Raw genomic sequence first — 21,303 nt, 5'->3', positions numbered from 1 at the left:
GGATTGGGGAGAGCGGGGGTGACAATAATGACAGTTACAACTCTTTGATTCCATAATTAACTTCCAATCTTTAAATATACTACTATTTTCTCTCCAATATAAATAGAACATTACGCTTTTACTTCTAGTCAATTCACACTGTCTGACATGACAAGCAAACAGTATTTTATAAGAGCATTGATTGAAGTATCGTTTCTACAAATTATAGACTCTTCACACGAAACTGCCACTCTTTTGACTGATTCTCTGCTTCACAGGATGTTCACTACAAATTTGACTTGATATGATCATTTTCAAGCAGTCTATCCTTTAGCTGAGAGAATTGTTGTGATATTCTTTCCCCAAATATCAGAATATTCTGAGTAGGTGTTCTAATGTAAATGCGAGTTGAGGCTTTGACAAGCATTCTATTCAGTCACAGTTTCTGAAGTGGCCAGGTTGACCCCACTTAAACAGTACTATGCCCTTTCACAGAGCAGTTGAAGGATGCTACACAACTCTAGTGTCAGAAAAAGAACAAGAATGAATATGTCTCTTGTCTAGGTCAAGACAAATATCAGGGCCCATGAAGTGATGGGATTTAAAATGAAGGGCTGGGGAAATATGCCTGTGTGTAAGGAAAAGAAGAATAGGAAGTCAGTGCTGTGAGGTAGACAGTACCTGCATAGAGAACAGAGGCAGCAAAGCCCAGAGCTTCTCCCTGCCTTAGACAAAAAATAGTTCCCAAAGAGTGTCACAAGAGACTATAAACATGGAAGTAGCTTATAGCCTAAACGAGTCACATTTAGCTTCCAACGATTGAACTGGAATCCTTCTGAATATGAAGGAATAGGCAGGGGAGTTCAGCCTATGTCATGATACAAAGGGAATCAAAAACAGAAATAGTATCAGGGAAATCAGGAAACTATGGTTTTCTATTGTCTAAGTGAAAGGTGCTGTAGTTGACAGTTCTCTGCTTTCTTCCTTTAATGCCTGCAAGGAGACTGTGGCATAACATATTCTTCACAATTCTCATGATAAAGACTCAGTTTCTGAGACTGTCAGGCTGTGAGGAACAGATAAGCATTAAACGGAGAATTCTGATTCCACATCCTTGCTCTTTGACATTCATTGAGTAAGCACGGGTAGTCTTATTTTGATACCGGTGATTTATGTGACCATTACTGAATAATGTAAGAGGTCTGAGGATGTTAAATACTAGAAGATAGATATTGTGTTAGTTTAATGTTACTATTTTAATTAGTGTACCATGTGCATTTCAAACCTAGGGTAATTATCATTGGTGATAATCACAATTCCTGTATTAAATTTTACAACTATGAGGTATAAAACTATGTGTAAACTCCATTATGCAGTTCAGTTTTATAGTACTAGAATCCATAAAATAAAATATGTTCATTTTATTATTGTTGAGTATTTCCAAAATTATCAGCACATAATGTTTATTTTATATAATTTATTTCTGTACAATTCAAATAATGATCTAATTAAGATAATCCAGAAAAAAGTTGCACAAATGGTTATATTATTTATAAAATAGCAACTCTAGAAAAAAACTTGAGAATATTGGTTTGAAATATAAATTATTGCCATATATGATCTGCAATTTAAAATACTCAAAAAGAGATGTTTAATAAGCATATTGATATATGTATTGCAATTGTATGTAGCTTATTACACATAGCAATTATAAAAGAGAATTTCTTAAAGAAAATGCATGGCAATTTAGGTATTATTAAATGATTCCTGCCTAAATAAATTATAATATATATATATATAATCAAATTATCCATTATAAAATGGATTAAATTTGGAATTATAAGTTGTAATTATGTGTCATAGATTCAGTCTCCTTTCTGACACAAATTACTAACTATCTATGTAGAAGACTATAAATTTTAGATACAACATTACAGTTTGACATGAACTTGAGTATACATGATTGGTACCAAAAAGAGCTGGTGGGACATCAGTTCTGGGAATGAACAATAAAGACCACAGCCATGTCTAAATGGCCTTAGTACAATTTTCTGTCATTCTGGGGTAAAACCCATACTTTCTTAAGTGATATTTCAAAAGACTTTCAGCAAGGTTGACTCATTCATAATGGTGTACCTGGTCAAAGTGTACTTTTCCTCTAGGCAGGAAAGAATGTGCTGTGTTAACAGGATATCCAGACTATGCTGGGATTTGCCTGGTCTCTTCACTCTAGTTCTACCACTACTAATCAAGAGTTGTGATTGGCAGTAGTTAAACACACTTTTTGTTTAACCATGGTCAGGGGAAGCATTTTAAGAATATTTCACGCTTTTGACAAAATCAAAAGGACCACTGGCTTTGTTTTGTTTCCTGATACTATGTTAAACTACCATTATGAAAGAAACTTTTGGAAAGGGGTTTATCTGAGCTGAAAACTTCAAGTTATAAGCCATCATAGTAGTGAAATCACAGTAGCAGGGGCTTGAAAAAAATGGCCATGCCACATCTAACATCAAATCGAGGAAACATTGAACCAATATACCTGTGTGTTAGTGCCTAGCAAGCTATCTCAATTTGTATTATGTCCACAGCTCATTTCATAATGGTGCTGCCCATATTCACGGTGGGTATTCTCATCTAAGTTGACACAACTAGGAAAAATTATCACACTCATAACGTCCAGCTCATCCTAGTCAAGACATCCCTCATCCAGGCTCCCTTACTACACTCTATCATATCAATGGAACAGCTTTTAGTGAACATAAGTTTAACAGAAGTGCTTAAGAGGGCAGCTAATTTATATATAGTCAAACAGCAGCTGATCACTACAATTTCATTGACAGTCTTTCCACATCCAAACATCTACTTTGCACAATAATAAGAGAACTTGCTCGAAGAAAATGCAACTTGCTCAACATATTTTTCCTAATGTCAACATAGTAAAAACTATTTGATAAGAAATACATACTATAAACATACACAAAAGTATTTAAATCTTATGTGTATATGTTTCTATGTATCTGTATATAAATATACACACATGTGAGAATAGTTTATGGAGGTTAAGAAGCTAATTTCATGAGTCCCCATTTAATTTTGAAACTGTATCCTATAGGTATGGAGCTATCCAATTCAGCTAGAATATCTAGCCAGTGAACATCAGGAATCTGCATATCTATCAATCTCCCAAGCATTTATATGATAAGCATATATCCTTGCTGAATTTTTCAAGGATTCTAGAGAGTCATATCTGGTCCTCTTATAGCAAGCAGTTTACAGGCAAAGCCATCTTTCCAATGCCATGACTGGAAGTCTTTAACAGAAATGTTATTTCTGTTACAAATGCTTAAATAAAAAGTTATGATTAATAAAATTCAGTATGTGGGAAGGGGATATAGAATAGACATTGTGGGTTGACAGAGTAGTGGAGAGGTTTGAAGAAGGTTAACAATAAGAACAGGAGGTAGCAGATGGGGCTTGGGACAGAGGTGGAGAGTACTGATAGAGACAACGGGAATGGGGCAGAGCATCAATAGGTCAACCTAGAAACCTAAGGCAATGGAAAATCCCAAGAATGTATTATGGTGACCCTAGCTAAGACCCATAACAATAGAGGATATGTAACCTGAACTGGCCATCACCTGTAACAATGAAAGACTTTCAGTGGAGGGATTAGGACACAATCCCAGCCACAAAAACTTTGACCTACAATGTATCCTGCCTACAAAATGTATAGGAATAGAGATGGAGAAGATAGAGGGAATGCCCAACCAATGACTAGTTAAGTTTGAGATCCTTGCTATGAGAGGGACCCCTCCTCTGATATGTTAATGATATCTCTGATATCTTAATGACACTTGCAGACAAAAGCCTAGCATAACCATCATCAGAGATTCTTCACCTAGCAACTGACATAATTAGATACAGAAACTCTTAGTCAAACATTAAGCAGAGCTTGAGGAATCCTATAAAAGATGAGGAGGACTGAAAGTGCTAGATGGGTCAAGGACACCACAAGAACACCTACAGAATAAAATAATTTGGACCCATAGGTGCCCACAGAGATTGAGCTACCAATCAGAGACCATGCATATGACTGACCATATGTAACAGTTGTGAAGCTTGGTCTTTATGTATGACTCCTAGCAGTAGGGGCAGGGACTGTCTCTGTTTTCTACCTTTGCTACCATTTCCTCAAATTGGGCTGCCTTGTCTAGCCTCAATGGGATAAGATATGCCTAGTTCTACTGCAATGTGATGTGCCATGGCTGTTTGATATCCATGGAAAGGTTCCCTTTATCTGAAGAGAACAATTGGGATAGGGGAGGAAGGTACATTGAGGGTGAATGGCTGGGAAGAGAGGAGGGAGGGGAACTGCTGTCAAAAGGTATAATAAATGCATTCATTAATTAAAGTAAAAGAAAATTCTCTAGGAACTCTTACAATCTTTGCAAATGTTTACATGTAATAAGTTGTTACTAGACAAAATGTAACAATATTTATCATAGCATATTCCTCATGTCTAAAACAATTACTTTTTTTTCTTTATATACACATGTTCTCTTATAGCCGAGGCTGGCTACTAACTTAACTTGCTCTCTACTTTAGAATAAACTTGATTTTTCAACACCCTTTCCTAGCTAGTCTTCTGGGTGTGGCCTAAGGGAGTATGTCAACATATCTAGATTTATTGAGGAACTGGGCCCAACACCAGAGCTTCTTGCACATAAAACAGGAAATCTATGAACTGGATACATGTCCAGCTCTCTTGGATATTTAATCTACATGTGAATCCAGGAGCTCACTGTGGTTTTATACTCTGAACCCAGCCTAGAGTATAATTACCAGTGTGCAATGAAAAGAGTACTGTTTCTGCCTAACTACTCTTTCTTCCATAATATGATAGATGAATGAAAATTACTTTTGTTAAAGAAGTGTGAAAAGGTTAACTAGACATTGTGCTATTGCACTTTGGAAACTACACTTTAATTCATCTGGACAGTGGATTCAAAGCATCCATAATTAGAATCATGTATAGGTCTATAAACGCATGTTGGTAACCACTCCCTCACAATTAGGTGCCATTCATAACATTTCAGATGTAGTCTGTGATTTGCCATTAAATTTCCAATACACTATTCTTAAGAAGTCAAATATACTATGGTAGGCTAGTACATGTACATTTTTAAATAATGGTATTTTTTTATTAGACTATAATTAGGAAAAAACTCATAGTCCTGTACATAATAAAATTTTAAGTTATAAATTCTTTTGTAGAACAATAAAAAAACAACATAAAACAAATTCATTTCCAAAAGCATACAACCCATCTTTCCTAGACTGAATTGCAAGTTACAATATTTACTTCTTATTTTAGACAGATCAACGAAAATATTTAGCTTTCCAAAATAGAACAAACCTTCCCAAAACTATTATATATATATATATATATATATATATATATATATATATATATATATATATATATATGTCTTTAGTTTACTCAGACATTACCACACACAAATGCAACTGTTTTCTGAGTAGGTCCTAGCTCTCAGAATTGTAGTCATCATTATCAAACAAGTGACTGCACAAATATTTTGACATTAATGTCAGCCTCCTACTAAATAAAATACTAGAAAAGTGTCTATAATGCCTAGAATTTCTGCCATATATTTTACCACATAGTTCTTTGGGTTACACTTTAGAGGATATGATATTTTAGAGTAATACTAACTTCCAAATAAACACAGTAATTCTAAGGAATCATTTCTTAACATTAATAAATTAACTATTTCTACAACTATCCAGAAATACCATAGCACTATTTGAATGAGACTGTTTTATGTCAGTGTAACAAAAACTAATCAGTGCATGCATCATAATTAATACTGCAACAAATAGAGTGGCTAAAACATACTTAAATCAGATATAATTTTACTGAAACCTTTGGTTATTATTTTAGAAGTTCTATTCTTAAATGTGGAAATGAATATAAAGAAATATTTAAATATTTTTTAGAGAGAAAATAATTTAAGAAGCTTGTTGTATAGGGGAACAGGAAAGAAGCCCAGAGGGTCAGGATAATGAATGGAAATATGTAACTTCTAGGTATGGGAGATTACCAGAGATCTGAGAGGTGAGAGACTCTCAGGACTCAATGTGGGTGGTATTAGCCAAAATGCTCAACAGTGGGGAGAGCTAACTCGAAGAGTCTACCTCCAGTAAATAGAGTCTCATATAGAAGGATGGGGTTACCAACCCACAGTCAAAATTTCTGACCCAGGATTGTTCCTGGGTAAAGGAATTGCAGGGAAAAAAAAAAAACAGAGAAGAGACTGAAGAAAAGGAAGTACAGTGACAGGGCCAATTTGGGGACCATTTCGTGGGAGCAGAGCAAACCAAGGCCTGACATTATTACTGACACTATGATGTACTGACAGACAGGAGCCTACTATGGCTGTCTCTGAGAGGTCCTACCATCAGCTGATTGAGACAGGTCCAGATACTTATATCCAACAATTGAACTGAAGTTGGGGAACACTCTTGTTGAATTAGGGGAAGGATTGAAGAAACAGAAGGGGTGGGAGATCCCATAGGAAGACCAGCATTATCAACTAACCAGGATCACTGAGAGATCCCAGAGATATCAATCAGGGATCATACACAGGCTGGTCTGAAAGCCCCTGGCACATGTATAGCAGAGGACTGCCTGGTCTGGTCTCAGATTAGGGAGAAGATATGCCTAATCCTCCAGAGACTTGAGATTCCATGGAAGGGGATGTTGGGGGCTGGGGATGGGGAGGAGAAAGGGGTACCCTCTCAGATGCAAGAGAGAGGAAGAATGGGATGAAGAACTGTGGGAGGGGGACTGGGAAAGGGGGGACAATGACTAGAATGTAAAAAAAAAATTAAAAATAAGAGTCTAATATCATAACAACTAAAAGGAATGTATTTCTTTCTTTTTCTTTTTTTTTTTGTTTTTTTGTTTTTGTTTTTGGAGACAGGGTTTCTCTGTGTAGCCCTGGCTGTCCTGGCACTCACTCTGTAGACCAGGCTGGCTTGAACTCAGAAATCCGCCTGCCTCTGCCTCCCAAGTGCTAGGATTAAAGGTATGCACCACCACCACCCAGCAGGAATGCATTTCTTTATTTCATAACATAAATTTAAAAAATTCAAGAAAGACAAACAATGCTTCCTATGTAAATTAGTATAGTTTAATTGTATTGTCTTATTTTAGATTTCTAAATCCAGCCACTCAGCTTCCTTTTCCTAACCATCTTATTTCCAATTTTCTTTTCTCCTGCCATTACTTTTATGTAAGTAACTGTCAGGTCTGAAAAGACATTTGTTTGGTAGAAAATATATCCTAGAAAAAACTGAAGTAATAGTATTTGTATGGGAACTGATACATTTTCAACATAAGCACTTATCATTCCATCAACTCTATACCAACTCTTCTGAAATGACATTATCATTATGTCACCTGACATCATCATTGTTCCTTTCTGTACCCCAAATTTCCATATTTTATATCACATGTCTAGATGATTATGAAATTAAAAGTTCACATAAACTGTGAATAATAAAAATTATCTCAGTAAGCTAACAATGTCAATTGTATTTTGGCAAAGTATTTATTTTTTCAGGGTGCATAAATTTTACTGAGTGAACCCCAAGTAAGCATAAATCACTGAATATTTTATGTAACACTTGCATATATATGCTATTGATTTCATGTAAATTATAACATAAGCTACTGAATTGGAACAGTAGCATTGAATATTTTAGTGACACATTTTAACTATAGATATATTCAGTAAAATTCATAATTATATAAAAAAGTATTCTATCAAAATCTGTATGACACACATGAAGTGAAAAAAAATCATTGTAAAGTTTGTTATATAGATGATAACTCTAGTTTGTTAGCATTGTGTGTATGTAGCAATAAAAAAAATACCATGGATGACACCAAAATATCCATAGAATTAGTGGCAGTGCTCAGTGAGCTACTAAATCAGAGAAATTAAAACTGAATAAATTAGACTGTTCTCCTAAACTCAGGCGATCCTGTGAAAATCTAAAGATTAGTTGAACTAGATGGAATAGCTTGAACATTACTAAGCTCTGTCAGGCATGAGCACTATGGTGTTATCACAGGCATTTGATGATCTGGTCCACCCAGCTGCAACCACCAAACAGAATTCTTAAGCCTGCTTCCTATCTCTGTTTTCAGTCACTGAGCATTTTCTAAGAGTGTACTTCTGTTCAGCTGAGATATAGCATTCTGCTATCTTTTACACAGCACTTATAATATCTGTTAATAAAAGTGAAGATAGCACAGAGACATCATTTCTCATGAACTAAGTATACAGTTAGATGTTGTAGACACTTCCAGGCATGCAAACTTGTGGGCATAACATTACATCGTACACTAGTTTTCATCTTTTCCTTACCAGTCAAATTCTTTAATCCAAGTTCTTGAAGTCCAAAATTGCCATCTTTCCTGTAGTTTAAGAATATCGCTAAGGCATAGCGATCTTCATACAGCTTTGTCCCACGAATAATGCGTAAATTCTCCAGAGGCAGGTAACGAAACTGGTTGAGTGCCACCAGTACATAGCCTGTGACTTCTCGGATAGACTGGGAAAACATAAACAAATGACTATCTTAGAGATAATGAAATTAGCTTGACAGGTTGGAATACAATCATTCAAATAAAAATTTGTTGACTCTAAATTTCAGCTCTTAATTTAATCTACTAATTTCCTCATGATATTCATATTCATATTGGATTAATAGAGGATCACAAAGGGTTAGAATTTAATTTAAACATGTTGTATTTCTTTTCAAAAGTCATGAATGTGGTTATATTAAAATAATAGATTTTATTTTATGAGACATTTCTCACATGTGAGAGGAGAATACAGCTAAAGGAATCAAGGTGTATTTCATTGATAAGCTACAATGATGTGACATCAAATAACCAGTCAATTTACAAATGGGAATGCAAACTCATAAGTGTTCCAAAGTAGAACCAGTCTGCATTGGCTATAGACTCCGGGACACAGTTTTAATTGCTCTATGAATGTTTATTACTACACTTATCAAATTGGAACTGTAGTTATTCTTCATCTCCCTGAGATCAAGGGGTATTGGATTAAGAACATAAGAACAAAGCGAAAGAAGAGGTAGATGACTACAGCATTGGAGAGGTGGATGGCCCATTGGGTCAAGCTCTAGAAATCTAGAATCCATTTACCATTCTTCCATTGTTTGAATTATTAACAAGTTCTTTAAAGGCAGGTAAAGTTACATGGTCTAAAAAAATAATAATTACAAAGATTCACTTTAGCTGATATATGGCCATTGTTAAATATTCTAAGACAAAATGAGTACTATGTAGAATTTGGAGACTTTGCTGTGTGATGAATCTTTTATCTAGATTATGTCACTGTGTCATCATTTGTCCTTGCATCCCTACAATCCCATTCAGGAGACACTCTTTGCATCAAAAACTGCAACCTTCCCTTGTTTATTGCAGCAAGAGGGAGTACAATATTAGTGTTATCAGGGAGACTATAGATGAAGCAAACTCAGGGTAAAAACAAGGATATTGATCTTGAAGCAACTTATGAATTATGTAATGGCAATTGAGGGAAAACTCTTTTGAGCTATTAGTTGGAAAGAACAATAAGACAATGAAAACAGATCAGTGAAATAAAAAATGGGACAGACGACAAAGCCAAAGTATCACTATTCACAAGTGATAATAGACATAAATTATCCTCAAAATTCTACCAGAGACCTCCAACAGCTGATTAACAGCTTCACCAAGGTGGCTTGATAAAAAAATTAACTAAACAAAAAATCAGTAGTTCTCTTTTATACAAATGATAAACAATCTTTGAAGTAAATCAAGGAAACAACACCCTACACAATAGAGATGAATAATACAAAATATATTGGTGTATTCTAACCAAGCAAGGGAAAGACCTATATGTCCAGAACTTCAAATAACTGAAAGAAATAAATCAAAGGTGATATCACAAATTTCAAAGATCTCAATGCTCATAGATCAGTAGGATTAATATAGGAAAAATGGCTATCTTACTGAAAGCAGTCTATAGATTTAATGCAATTCCCATCAAAATTTCAACATAATTTTTTACAGACCTTGAAAGAATAATTCTCAACTTCATATGGAAAAATAAAAATAGCTAAAATACTGCCATACAAAAAAAGAAAAGAAATTCTGTGAATCTCATCATCTCTAATTTCAAGTTGTACTGCTGAGCAGTAGTAATAAAAACCACATGGTATTGGTATAGAAACAGACAATTTGATCAATGGAATACAACTTAAAACCCACAAATAAACTCAGACAACTTTAAATACTTGATTTTTGACAAGGAGGCCAAAATCATACAAGGGATAAAGAAAACATCTTCAATAAATGGTGCTGGTCTAACTGGATATCTGCATGTTGAAGAATGCAAATAAATCTATATGTATCACCTACACAAACTCTAGTTCAAGTGCATGAAAAACATTCACATCAGACCTCATACACTAAATCTAGGAGATTGGAAAATGGGAAATAGCCTTGAACAATGATATAAAAGTAACATCTTGAACAGAACACCAACTGTTCATGCATAAATATCAATAGATAATACATAGGTTTACCATTGATAAACCAAAAAGTTTCTATAAGGCAAAGGAAACAGTCATAAAGAGAAAATATCATCCTACAGATTGAGAAAAAAACTTCACTAATACTGCATATAACAGAGTACAAATATCTGAAATATATAAAGAACTCATGAAGTTAGACACCAACAAACCAAATACCCCGTGTTTGGTATTTACTCACTAATAAGTTGATATTTGCCAAAAACGTATAGAGTGCCCAGGATATAATCCACAGAACTCAAGGAGGTTAACAAACAGAAAGCTCAAGGTAGGATGCTTCAGTCCCATTTGGGAGGAAGAAGAAAGCAATCACAGGGGGCAGAGAAAGAGATGACCTGAGTTGGGGGGGGGGAGGAAAGGGGGAACATGAGCAGGTATTGGGGTGAGAAGAGTGAACTCCTGAAGGCCAGCAGAAGGAATGGAAATATGCAACCTCCAGAGGTGGGAGGTGGGGGGGGACCTCTAAAATGTACCTAAGAGACTCTTAGGATTCAAAGGGAGGGACATTAGATGAAATGCCCAACAGTGGGGAGAAGGAATTAGCAGAGCCCACCTCCAGTAGAAGACATGACCTTTAAGCATCTATATGAACTCATTATATTCTGAGGTTCCAATTACGGGTTCCTGTCTGGTTTGTCTTCAAGAGATTTGCTAGGACAGGGTTGCCATCTCACAGTCAAAAACTCTGACCTAGAATTGTTCCTGTTTAAAAGAATTTCAGGTAGAAAAATGTAGAAGAGACTGAGGGAAAGGAGGTTCAGTGACCAGCCCAACTCAAGGAGAGGCTTTTAGACCTGATAATATTATTGATGTCCTCTATATAATAGTATGTCCTCTATATAATAGTATGGCTATCCTCTGAGAGGCCCAAAAATTAGCTGCCTGAGACAGAAGGAAGCAGAAACTTACACCCAACCAATGGAATTAAGTTGGGGATCCCCTGTAGTTGAATTAGGGAAATGCTGGCAGAAGTTGAGGAGGAGAACAACCCCATAGGAAGACCAGCAGTCTCAACTAACCTGGACCTCTGAGATCTCTCAAGCACTGAACTACCAATTAGGCAGCCTACACCAGCTGGTACAAGGTTCCGGACACATATACAGCAGAGGACTGCCTGGCCTCGCCTCTGTCAGAGGTGATGTACCTTTCCTTGAGAGATTTGAGTACTCCGGGGGTGGGGACATTCTCTTGGAGACATGGGGGGGGGGATGGGATGAGGAACTATGGGAGGGTGGGCTGTTGTCCTCCCCCAGGAGGAAGACAATGACTGGACTGTAAAAAAAGATTAAACATAAATATTAAAAATTTGGAGTACTGGGGTAAACAGAAAATTCTCAACAAAGGAATCTCACATGATTGAGAAAAATCTAAAGAAATACCCTTAGTTATCAGGAAATATAAACCAAAACAACACTGAAATTCTACCTTAAACTCATCAGAATGGCTAAGACTAAAAACTCAAGGGACAGCATATGCAAAAGAGTACTAGAAGCAAGGAGTCCACTCCTCCATTGCTAATGGGAGTGCAAGCTTGTACAGCCACTCTGGAAATTAATCTGGTGGTTTCTTAGAAAACTGGAAATAGTTCTACCTGAAGACCCAGCTATACTGCTACTGGTTATATACTTAAAAGATGTTCCACTATGTTCATAGCAGCTTTATTCATAATAGCTAGAAACTGGAAACAACCCTGATGCCCTTCAACCAAAGAATAGATGAAGAAAAGGTGGTTCATTTACACAATAAAATACTATTAAGCTATTAAAAACAAGGACGTCATGAATTTTGCAGGTGAATGGATGGAACTAGAAACATTTTAAATGAGGTAACCCCAACCCAAAAGGCCATGTATAGTATGTACTCACTTATAAGTAGATATTAACCATAAAATACAGGATAACTATATTACAATCAAGCTAAACAAGAAGGAAGGCTCAAGCAAGGATGCTCAAATCTCACTTAGAAGTTCAATAAAATAATCCTAGGAGGCAGATGGAGAGCAGGAACTGGAGAGAGAGCAGATAGAGAGGGGAATGGGATGGGTTCGGGATCCTGTGGGGGATAGACAGGAGAGAGAGCCAAATGGCCTAGAGAGTGAATGGAGATCTGTGGCTGGCAGGGTTGTGGGGTAGAGGGGCTTCTTTAGAACATGCCAGAGACCTGGGATAGGGGAGGCTCTTAGGAGTCTATGTGGATGACTTTAGCTGAGACTCCTAGAAATGGGGATATAAAAGCTTCCTGTAGCCAGGAAGGACCCCTAGCGTAGATATGACATCAACGCAACCACAAAACTCTTGAACCAAAATTTGTACTGTCTAAAGAAATGCAGGGACAAAGAAGGAGCAAAGACTGACAGACTGGCCAATCAACACCTGGCCCAACTTGTGACTCATCCTACGAGCAAGCACCTGTCCCTGACACTATTAATGAGACTCTCTTATGCTTACAGACAGGAGCTTCTTATAACTCTCCTGTGAGAATATCTGACTAGCAGCTGGCTAAAACAGATGCAGATTCACATTGGACTGAAGTTGAAGTTTGTGACCATTATGGAAGAGTTGGGGGGAAGGATTGAACTCTCTGAAGCAATAGAAGCCCCACAGGAAGACAAAAAGAGTCAGTTAACCTGGACCACTGGGAGTTTTCTGAGACTGAGTCATGAACCAAAGAGCACATGTGGGCTGAATGAGACCCCTAGCACATATGTAGCATATATGCAACTACGTCTCCATGTGGGTGCCCCAACAACTGGAGCTGGAGCAGGGGCTGTACCTAAAACTGTTGTCTGTCTTTGGATCCTTCCTGGAACTGGGCTTCCTAGTGAGGCCTCAGTGAGACTGGTTAAACCTAGTCCTGCAGTCTTGATATGCCAGGATAGAAAATGACCAATAGGTCCCCACTGTCTCAGAGGAGAAAGAGATGTGGGGAGGTAAGATGAGTGCCTGGAAGGAGGGAGTGGTCAGTGATCAGGATGCAGAGTGAATAAATTAATGAGAAAATATTTTCTTTCTAAAGAGCTTAATAAAACCAATTCATCTTATTAAAATTATATAAGAATGTTCCATATCTAAAAGTTATACATGGGACCTGGATTTTATGCTCTTATTTTTTCTAGTATTTATACCATTTTCCTAGATATTTTAAAACTGTTTCTGGGGACAAATATTCTGAAATAGCTCAAAATAAAATTTGGACACTGATCACTGGCTAAGATACATATGGTGAATGCAAATAAAATCTCAGGCAAAGGGATTTCCTAATGCTTACAAAGTCTCAATTCCATAATTTAAGCTAGTATTAGTCTATCTAGATAATAGAGATCAACAAGTATAGATAGATTAATTGTTGAACTGTCTTATAATCATTTTCATTTTTCCTTGTTCCAGTCTTTAGACCATCAGAAAGAATCTCAGTGATATAACACATTTATTGTTCCACAACTTTGTTATGAAAAATCAACATATACACACACACACACACACACACACACACACACACACACACATATATATATATATATATATATATATATATATATATATATATATATATATATATAATAGTATATTTTATATTTTTATATGTTAGCCAATATAAGAGGTACAATAGACAAGTATAACAGCATGAGGTGTGATCTGACCTGACAGGAAAATTTGCTTTAATTCTAGCCTTTGTCCTTACTAGTTATATAAACTTGTTGAAGCTTTTAAGTCTCAAAAATCTTCATTCTTTTCATCTTTAGAAAATTCATAAAAATATACCTATTACAAAGCTATTATATGCATTGTAAGATAGAGAAAAGGTGTATAGCAAATTGTATTTAATAGATGCGAGCTATTATAAATACTACTTCATAAAATAGCCAGGCAGACAGATTGTCTCAGGACAATTATTTGAAGATGAAGTGGTCATAATATCATAGAATAAGAACTGCTGTTGTTAAACTCTCTGTTATATAATCTCAGCAAGCCTATATTCTACCTTTAAAGTTTACAACTTATTTCTCAAATACAGAAATGCCTCCTACTTTTTTCTGAATGCCTATATAAGCTCTCCCTGCTGACCCTAGTGTTGAATAGGCAGTCATTAATGGCTGTTTAATAAAGTAGAATTCAAATCTAGAAGTCCCTGTAGCTATTATTTTCCACAGAAAATGATTTTGTGAGCTTTCTGTTAATAAGAAAAAATTGAAAGGTGAAATCCTGGTTTCTACTTATGGACCACTGTAACAAATAGAAATCACTACAAAGTTCACCAAAGAGAAAACTTTCACCATGTTTTATCTGAAAAGGTTCAAGGCCAGAAATGCTCCTTTTCTCATCAAATAAATACAAAGGGTATGCACACCCAGAGATGCACCATCACCATCTAGAGATAGCATGTGCTCCATAAGAAGGATTGTTATCTATTGTCTGCAGTGACTCTGCAGCAGCATTGTTCAGGGAGTTGATGAAATGAAGATCCTTAAGGCCTTGAGCAATTGAGGAATCTCCTAACCAATGAAACTGCACCTTTACTTCTAACATATATGAAGAAAATCAGGATAGATATGAAAAGTATGCTGGTCCACTATGCCATACTTATATCTGCTTAGAAATCCAGAAAAACCTGTTTTTGTTATTTCCAAACTTATGACTTATTTCACAATTCTTTAAATTGAAGCCACTCCCAATTTGATATTCTGTCCCTTCTTCCCTCCCCTCCCTCTCTCCCTTCTTCCCTCCCCTCCCTTTCTTGTTTCCTTTCCTTCATCCCTCCATCATTTCTTTCTTTCTACCTTCTTTCCTTCCTTCATTATTGCCTTAGTAGAAAGGAATAATAGCTTCCCAAATATGTCCTTATCTCTCTTAAGATTTATCTGCATTAAATCCATACTTCTTGATTTATTTCCATATAAGCATCTCTTGGAGATCCCTGCTATTTATTTATGTTTAAAAATATCCTTAGCTAGTCAAAATAGTCCTGAAGTGTTCTACTGCTGTGCTCTATGTACCCAAACCTAATAAGAAATTACCTAAACACTAACACATTCCGTAAGGACATTCATAAATATAGTAGTGATTAGGGTGTTGAGGAGACGGGAAGTTAAATGGATGTGATATCATGAGGAGAGGGAATAGAAAACTCTAGTGACAGTTAAGAGGATGGCTGAGGGATAGCACATTTCCTCAGCTGGTAATGAATGCAGAAATTACGCCTTCTCTGACGGTGACAAATGTAGCATCAAATTGTAGCTTCTGTATCAGTAAGATTTTCTATTAACTTCCCTAAGGCAATTACTTTCTGTCCCTGCCCCTCCTATCATGTCTAGGAATATCTAAAGCAGACACGTTTTTAACGATGACATAATATTAAGAAGTTTACAAGAATAAATTAATAAGCTAATAACAAGCGCTGCATATTCCTTCTGCATAGAGAGATACTGTTTTGTGCTTTGGGTTTCTGCTTTCAGGTTTCCACTGTTTGAAACTCATCACTATACCACTTGGGGAACCTAGGACTCAGTCTATGATCTAATTATATTTGGGGAAAAAGGAGCATGTCAAATGTCACATACCTAACTGCAGAAGTGTAGAATTCTTGCTCACTGTGCCCCACAAAAAGTAACACTGAAAGATCAGAAATTCTCATCTCTGCCATTCCAACAAAACTACACTGAGCCACTAGAAGCCAGTTCTATGGGCTAAACCCGCCATAATTTTTGGAATCTGTGGGCTGTTCCTTCAGTATTGACCACTTAGCCAGCACTCAACAAAAACATGATTTATTTGCAATGAACAATTTTCACCCAAAGTAAACAGACATGCTTCTCCCCTTCTCCAGAAATATTGTCCTGAGCAGTGGGGAAAAACTTAATAGTACTTTTCAGATCTGTTGCCAGTTGTTTTTCTTTCCCTGATTTTATATAGACTATATCTCCAATTCATATAGGCTTGTTAAAGTAGATGTGGCTCTAAAATACCTCTTCACTTTGAATGCCTTAATGAGAAAATATAAGGAAATAGTATGAAACCAAACTGAAACAAGAACACCTTCTTTAATAAATAGCAGAGTCTCAGCTAATCCTAGAAATTTAGCTCAGCTAATTATAGGATACCAACTGATCAAATATTCCCATTAATGGTCCCATCCTGAAAAAAGGGGGACTGGATAGTAGTAACTGATCATATGCTTTCTTTGCACCATTTCCATTACCTGCCTAAAAACCACCACCTTCTGTTTCCTAACTGGAGGTCTCTGAGCATGCATACCTTCTGCAGGGGCATGTAAAAATTGTAAATTATTATTTGTGCTAAATTTCTGCACTCTTTACAAATTTGTCTAAAGATACCTCTGATGAATTACACTAGTTGAAATATATCTCTATACCCCTTTAATCATACAAGCATCGTGACTTTGTAGCGTTCATAGAAAGACTCACAGCATTCCAAATTTCATTATCTATAAATAAATATTTATATGTAAATTAACTGTCTGTTCTAATACAGGTAAGCTTATATTTTAAAATCTTAATTTAAATTTATATTTTTAGCATTTTTACAATTACACATTTTAGTAAATTAATATTTTCAGATCAAATATGTGTATTAGGCCCAAGTGAAACATGAATTTAAATATTGTCTGCTTAGAAACATTGTATATATGAAAGGGTCATAATAATAATTGAAAAAACCTTTAAACATAATAAAATTATAGAAAGTGTTTTAATTAAACTTTGTTTAGATATACAAATGATGTTTTATTGAATATTTTCTTTATTTACATTCCATATGTTATCCCCTTTCCCGGTTCCCCCCACCCTGGAAACCACCTATCACCTCCCCTCCCCCTGCTTCTATGACAATGTTCACCAACCCACCCACCCACCCACTCCTATCTCACCGCCCTCACATTCCCCTACACTGAGCCATCAAGCCTTCACAAGACCAAGGCCCTCCTCTCCTCCCATTGATACCCTACAAGGCCATACTGTGCTACATATGAGGCTGGAGCCATGGATTCCTCTATGTGTACTCTTTGGTTTGTAGTCCTATCCCTGGGAGCTCCAGGGGGTCTGGTTCTTTGACACTGTTGCTACCTCCATGGGGCTGTAAACCTCCTCAGCTCTTTCAGTCCCTCCTCCAACTCTTCCATCAGGAACTCCTCACTCAGTCCAATGGTTGGCTACAAGCATCTGCCTCTGTATTTGCCAGTCTCTGACAGTGCCTCTGAGGAAACAGCCACATCAGGTTCCCTTCAGCTAGTACTTCCCTGACTTCACAATAGTGTCCGGTTTGGTGACTGTATATGAGATGGGTCCACCACCCCAGGTGGTGCTGTCTCTGGATGGCCTTTCCTTCAGTCTCTGCTCCCAACTTTGTCTCCATATTTCCTCCTAGGAGCATTTTGTTTCCCCTTCTAAGAAGCACTGAAGCATCCACACTTTGGGCTTCCTTCTTCTTGGCCTTCATATAGTCTGTGAATTGTATCTTGGGTATCCCGAAATTTTAAGCTAATATACAATTATCAGTGAGTATATACCTTACATATACTTATACGTTCTTCTGTGTCTGAGTTACTCCACCCAGGACGATATTTTCAAGTTCCATCCATTTGCCTATGAGTTTCATGAAGTCATTGTTTTTAATAGCTAAGTAGTATTCTATTATGTAAGTGTACCACATTTTCTGCATCTATTCTGGGACATCCTGGTTCTTTCCACCTTCTGTCTATTACAAATAAGGCTGCAATGAACATAGTGGAGCATGTGTCTTCATAATATGTGAGAGCATCTTTTGGTTATGTGCCCAGGAGTGGTATAGTTGGGTCCTCAGGTAATAAATACTATGTCCAATTTTTAGAGGAATTGCCAGAATGATTTTGCCAGTGATTGTACCAGCTTGTAATCCCACCAAAAATGGAGGAGTGTTCCTCTTTCTCCACATCCTCATCAGCATCTGCTGTCACCTGAGCTTTTGATCTTAGCCATTCTGACTGGTGTGAGGTAGAAATTCAGGGTTGTTTTGATTTGCAGTTCCCTGATGACTAAGGATGTTGAACATTTCTTTAGGTGCTTCTTTGCCATTTGGTATGCCTTTGTTGAGAATTCTTTGTTTATCTCTGCACCCCATTTTTAATAGGGTTATTTGATTCGCTGGAGTCTATTTTCTTGAGTTCTTTGTATATATTGGATATTAGCCCTCTATCGGATATAGGATGGTAAAGATCTTTTCTCAATCTGTTGGTTTTGTCCTATTGACAGTGTTCTTTGCCTTATGGAAGCTTTACAATTTTGTGAGGTCCCATTTGTCTAGTCTTGATCTTAGAGAATAAGCTATTGGTGCTCTGTTCAGGAAATTTTCCCCTGTGCCCATATAGTCAAGGCTCTTCTACACTGTCTCTAGTAGTTTCAGTTTATCTGTTTTTATGTGGGTGTTCTTGATCCACTTGGATTTGAACTTTGTACAAGAATAAAAGAATGCATCAGTTTCCATTCTTCTACATGAAGACCACCAGTTGAACCAGCACCATTTGTTGAAAATGCTGTCTTTTTTCCACTGGATGGTTTAAACTCCTTTGCCCAAAATCAAATGACCATAGGTGTGTGGGTTCATTTAAGGGTCTTCAATTTTATTCTATTGATCTTTCTGCCTGTTTTTGTACCAATACCATACAGTTTTTATGACTATTGCTCTATAATACAACTTGAAGTCAGGTATGATAATTCCTCCAGAGGTTCTTTTATTGTTGAGAATATTTTTTGAAATCCTGGGTTTTATTATCCCAAATGAATTTGCAAATTGCTCTTTCTAACTCTATGAAGAATTGAGTTGAAATTTTCATGAGGATTGCATTGAATCTGTAGATTGCTTCCTGAAAGATGACCATTTTTACCATATTAATCCTGCCAATCCATGAGCATGGGAGATCTTTCCATCTTCTGAGATCTTTGATTGCTTTCTTCAGAGGCTTGAAGTTCTTATCATACAGATCTTTCACTTGCTTGGTTAGAGTCACACCAAGTTATGTAATATTATTTGTGACAATTGTGAAGGGTGTCATTTCCCTAATTTCTTTCTCAACCTGTTTATTCTTCGGAAAAGGAAAATGTAGTTGTCCAAACTTCCAAATAATTGAAGCTAAAATAAAGCTCTGTTGTTATCACTCATGTTTATTTACTGTTATAGATATTCTGTTCAACAGAGAAATAAGCTAGTTGTAATAATACATCCTAGATACTAACTTGTTTTCTGTAACATTGCAGATTTTGGTGGTTGTCTTATCTTTTGAAGATACAAGTAAAAAGATCCACTACAAGTCAAGAGAGAGCTATCAGTCAGAAGATAGCAAGATCTGCTGATTTATAATCATGTGCTTTTAGCCTCAGCTAAAAGCTGAGAAACACACTGCCTAATGTCATAGACTTGAGCAGTAAGGTTGGATGAATCTTTTAATCTGTTTGTGGTTTAGATTCATCATTTATGTTATGGGAATATTAAGTGCTCCAAATTCTAGAATTTTTACCATAAGTGAATGCCTGCATGTGGCCATGCTGTCATAGATTTAGTGCCCCTCTAAAGCTTGGGTGTTGAATTTGTGACACAGAGGGTATACTGGCTGGACATTTGAAGGTTTCTTACCTCATCAGTATTAATTTATTTATAGATAGACTATTGAAAGAGAGTTAGGGCTAAGTGAGAAGTGGTCATTGGGATATTCTACCAAAGACTGTTTTGCCCTGTGTCATTCTCTCTCTCTTTACTTCTTGGCTACACAGAAGAAGACAGCTTTGCTGCATCATGTTTTCTCCAGCCCTGCATTCCCAGTGGTAAAAAACAATGAAAATACAGGATGAAAAACTGAAGACATATGCTTAAAAATACTTCCTCCTTTTAGTTGTTTGTAATCTCAGCTATAGTGTCACAACCACAATAAACTAAGAGATATACTAATTTAACAAAATGCTTGGCTCAAGGCCTAGGACAGCTTTAACAGAGAATTCAGGTTCTATCCCCAAATATATATGGTGGCTCACAACCATCTGCAACATTAATCTCAGAAGATACAGCAATATCTTCTGGCTTTCCTGGACATGGAATGAATGTTGGGTATAAACACACAGATGCGCAAAACATCTATGTACATTAAATAAATAAATAAATAAATAAATAAATAAATAAACAAATGCTATCTTCTAAATTTTTTTTAAAAAATGGCTAATAGAGACTCTTCTGCATTAATATTTTTCTGAATTCACAAGTGTAAATTTCCTTCAATGAACAGCCTCTGTAACTTATTGTATTAGTTATTTCATCACTGTGACATAAAACCTAACAGAAGCAACTATAGGAAAGAGAGACTCATTTCTGCTCAATAATCAAGGAAGAACAATAATTATGGTAGGGAAGATATAGTGGCCAAGGCCCACCTGTCGGGTAGAAGCTTTCAGGTTAGCCTGTTAAATGTCCAAGATCAAGAATCAAAAATGTGCATCAGGCTTAGACTCTCATCATCCAAAGAGCCTTGCTTTCTCAAGCTGAGTTCCACCTCTTAAGGCCCTCCAACTTTGCACAGAAGCGCTGCCAGCTGGAAACCTAGCGTTCACACAGATGGGCTCGTGGGAACATCCACACACAAGCTGTAACA

The 21,303-nt window shown here is 36.5% G+C and overlaps 1 protein-coding gene across 1 annotated transcript in view; it reads right to left on the bottom strand.

Moving 5' to 3' along the window:
- Positions 1-21,303, bottom strand: part of Erbb4 (erb-b2 receptor tyrosine kinase 4) — a 708,134-nt gene that overhangs the window by 501,107 nt on the left and 185,724 nt on the right. Inside the window, exon 4 of the mRNA XM_052191829.1 lies at positions 8,439-8,625. Within this exon, the coding sequence (XP_052047789.1) occupies positions 8,439-8,625 (187 nt within the window). The remainder of the gene's footprint in view (positions 1-8,438; positions 8,626-21,303) is intronic.

Source organism: Apodemus sylvaticus, chromosome 9, assembly GCF_947179515.1.
Source record: "Apodemus sylvaticus chromosome 9, mApoSyl1.1, whole genome shotgun sequence".
Lineage (NCBI taxonomy): Eukaryota > Metazoa > Chordata > Mammalia > Rodentia > Muridae > Apodemus > Apodemus sylvaticus.
The sequence above is the reverse complement of the archived record's forward strand: the minus strand, read 5'-3'. Positions and strand labels throughout refer to the sequence as shown.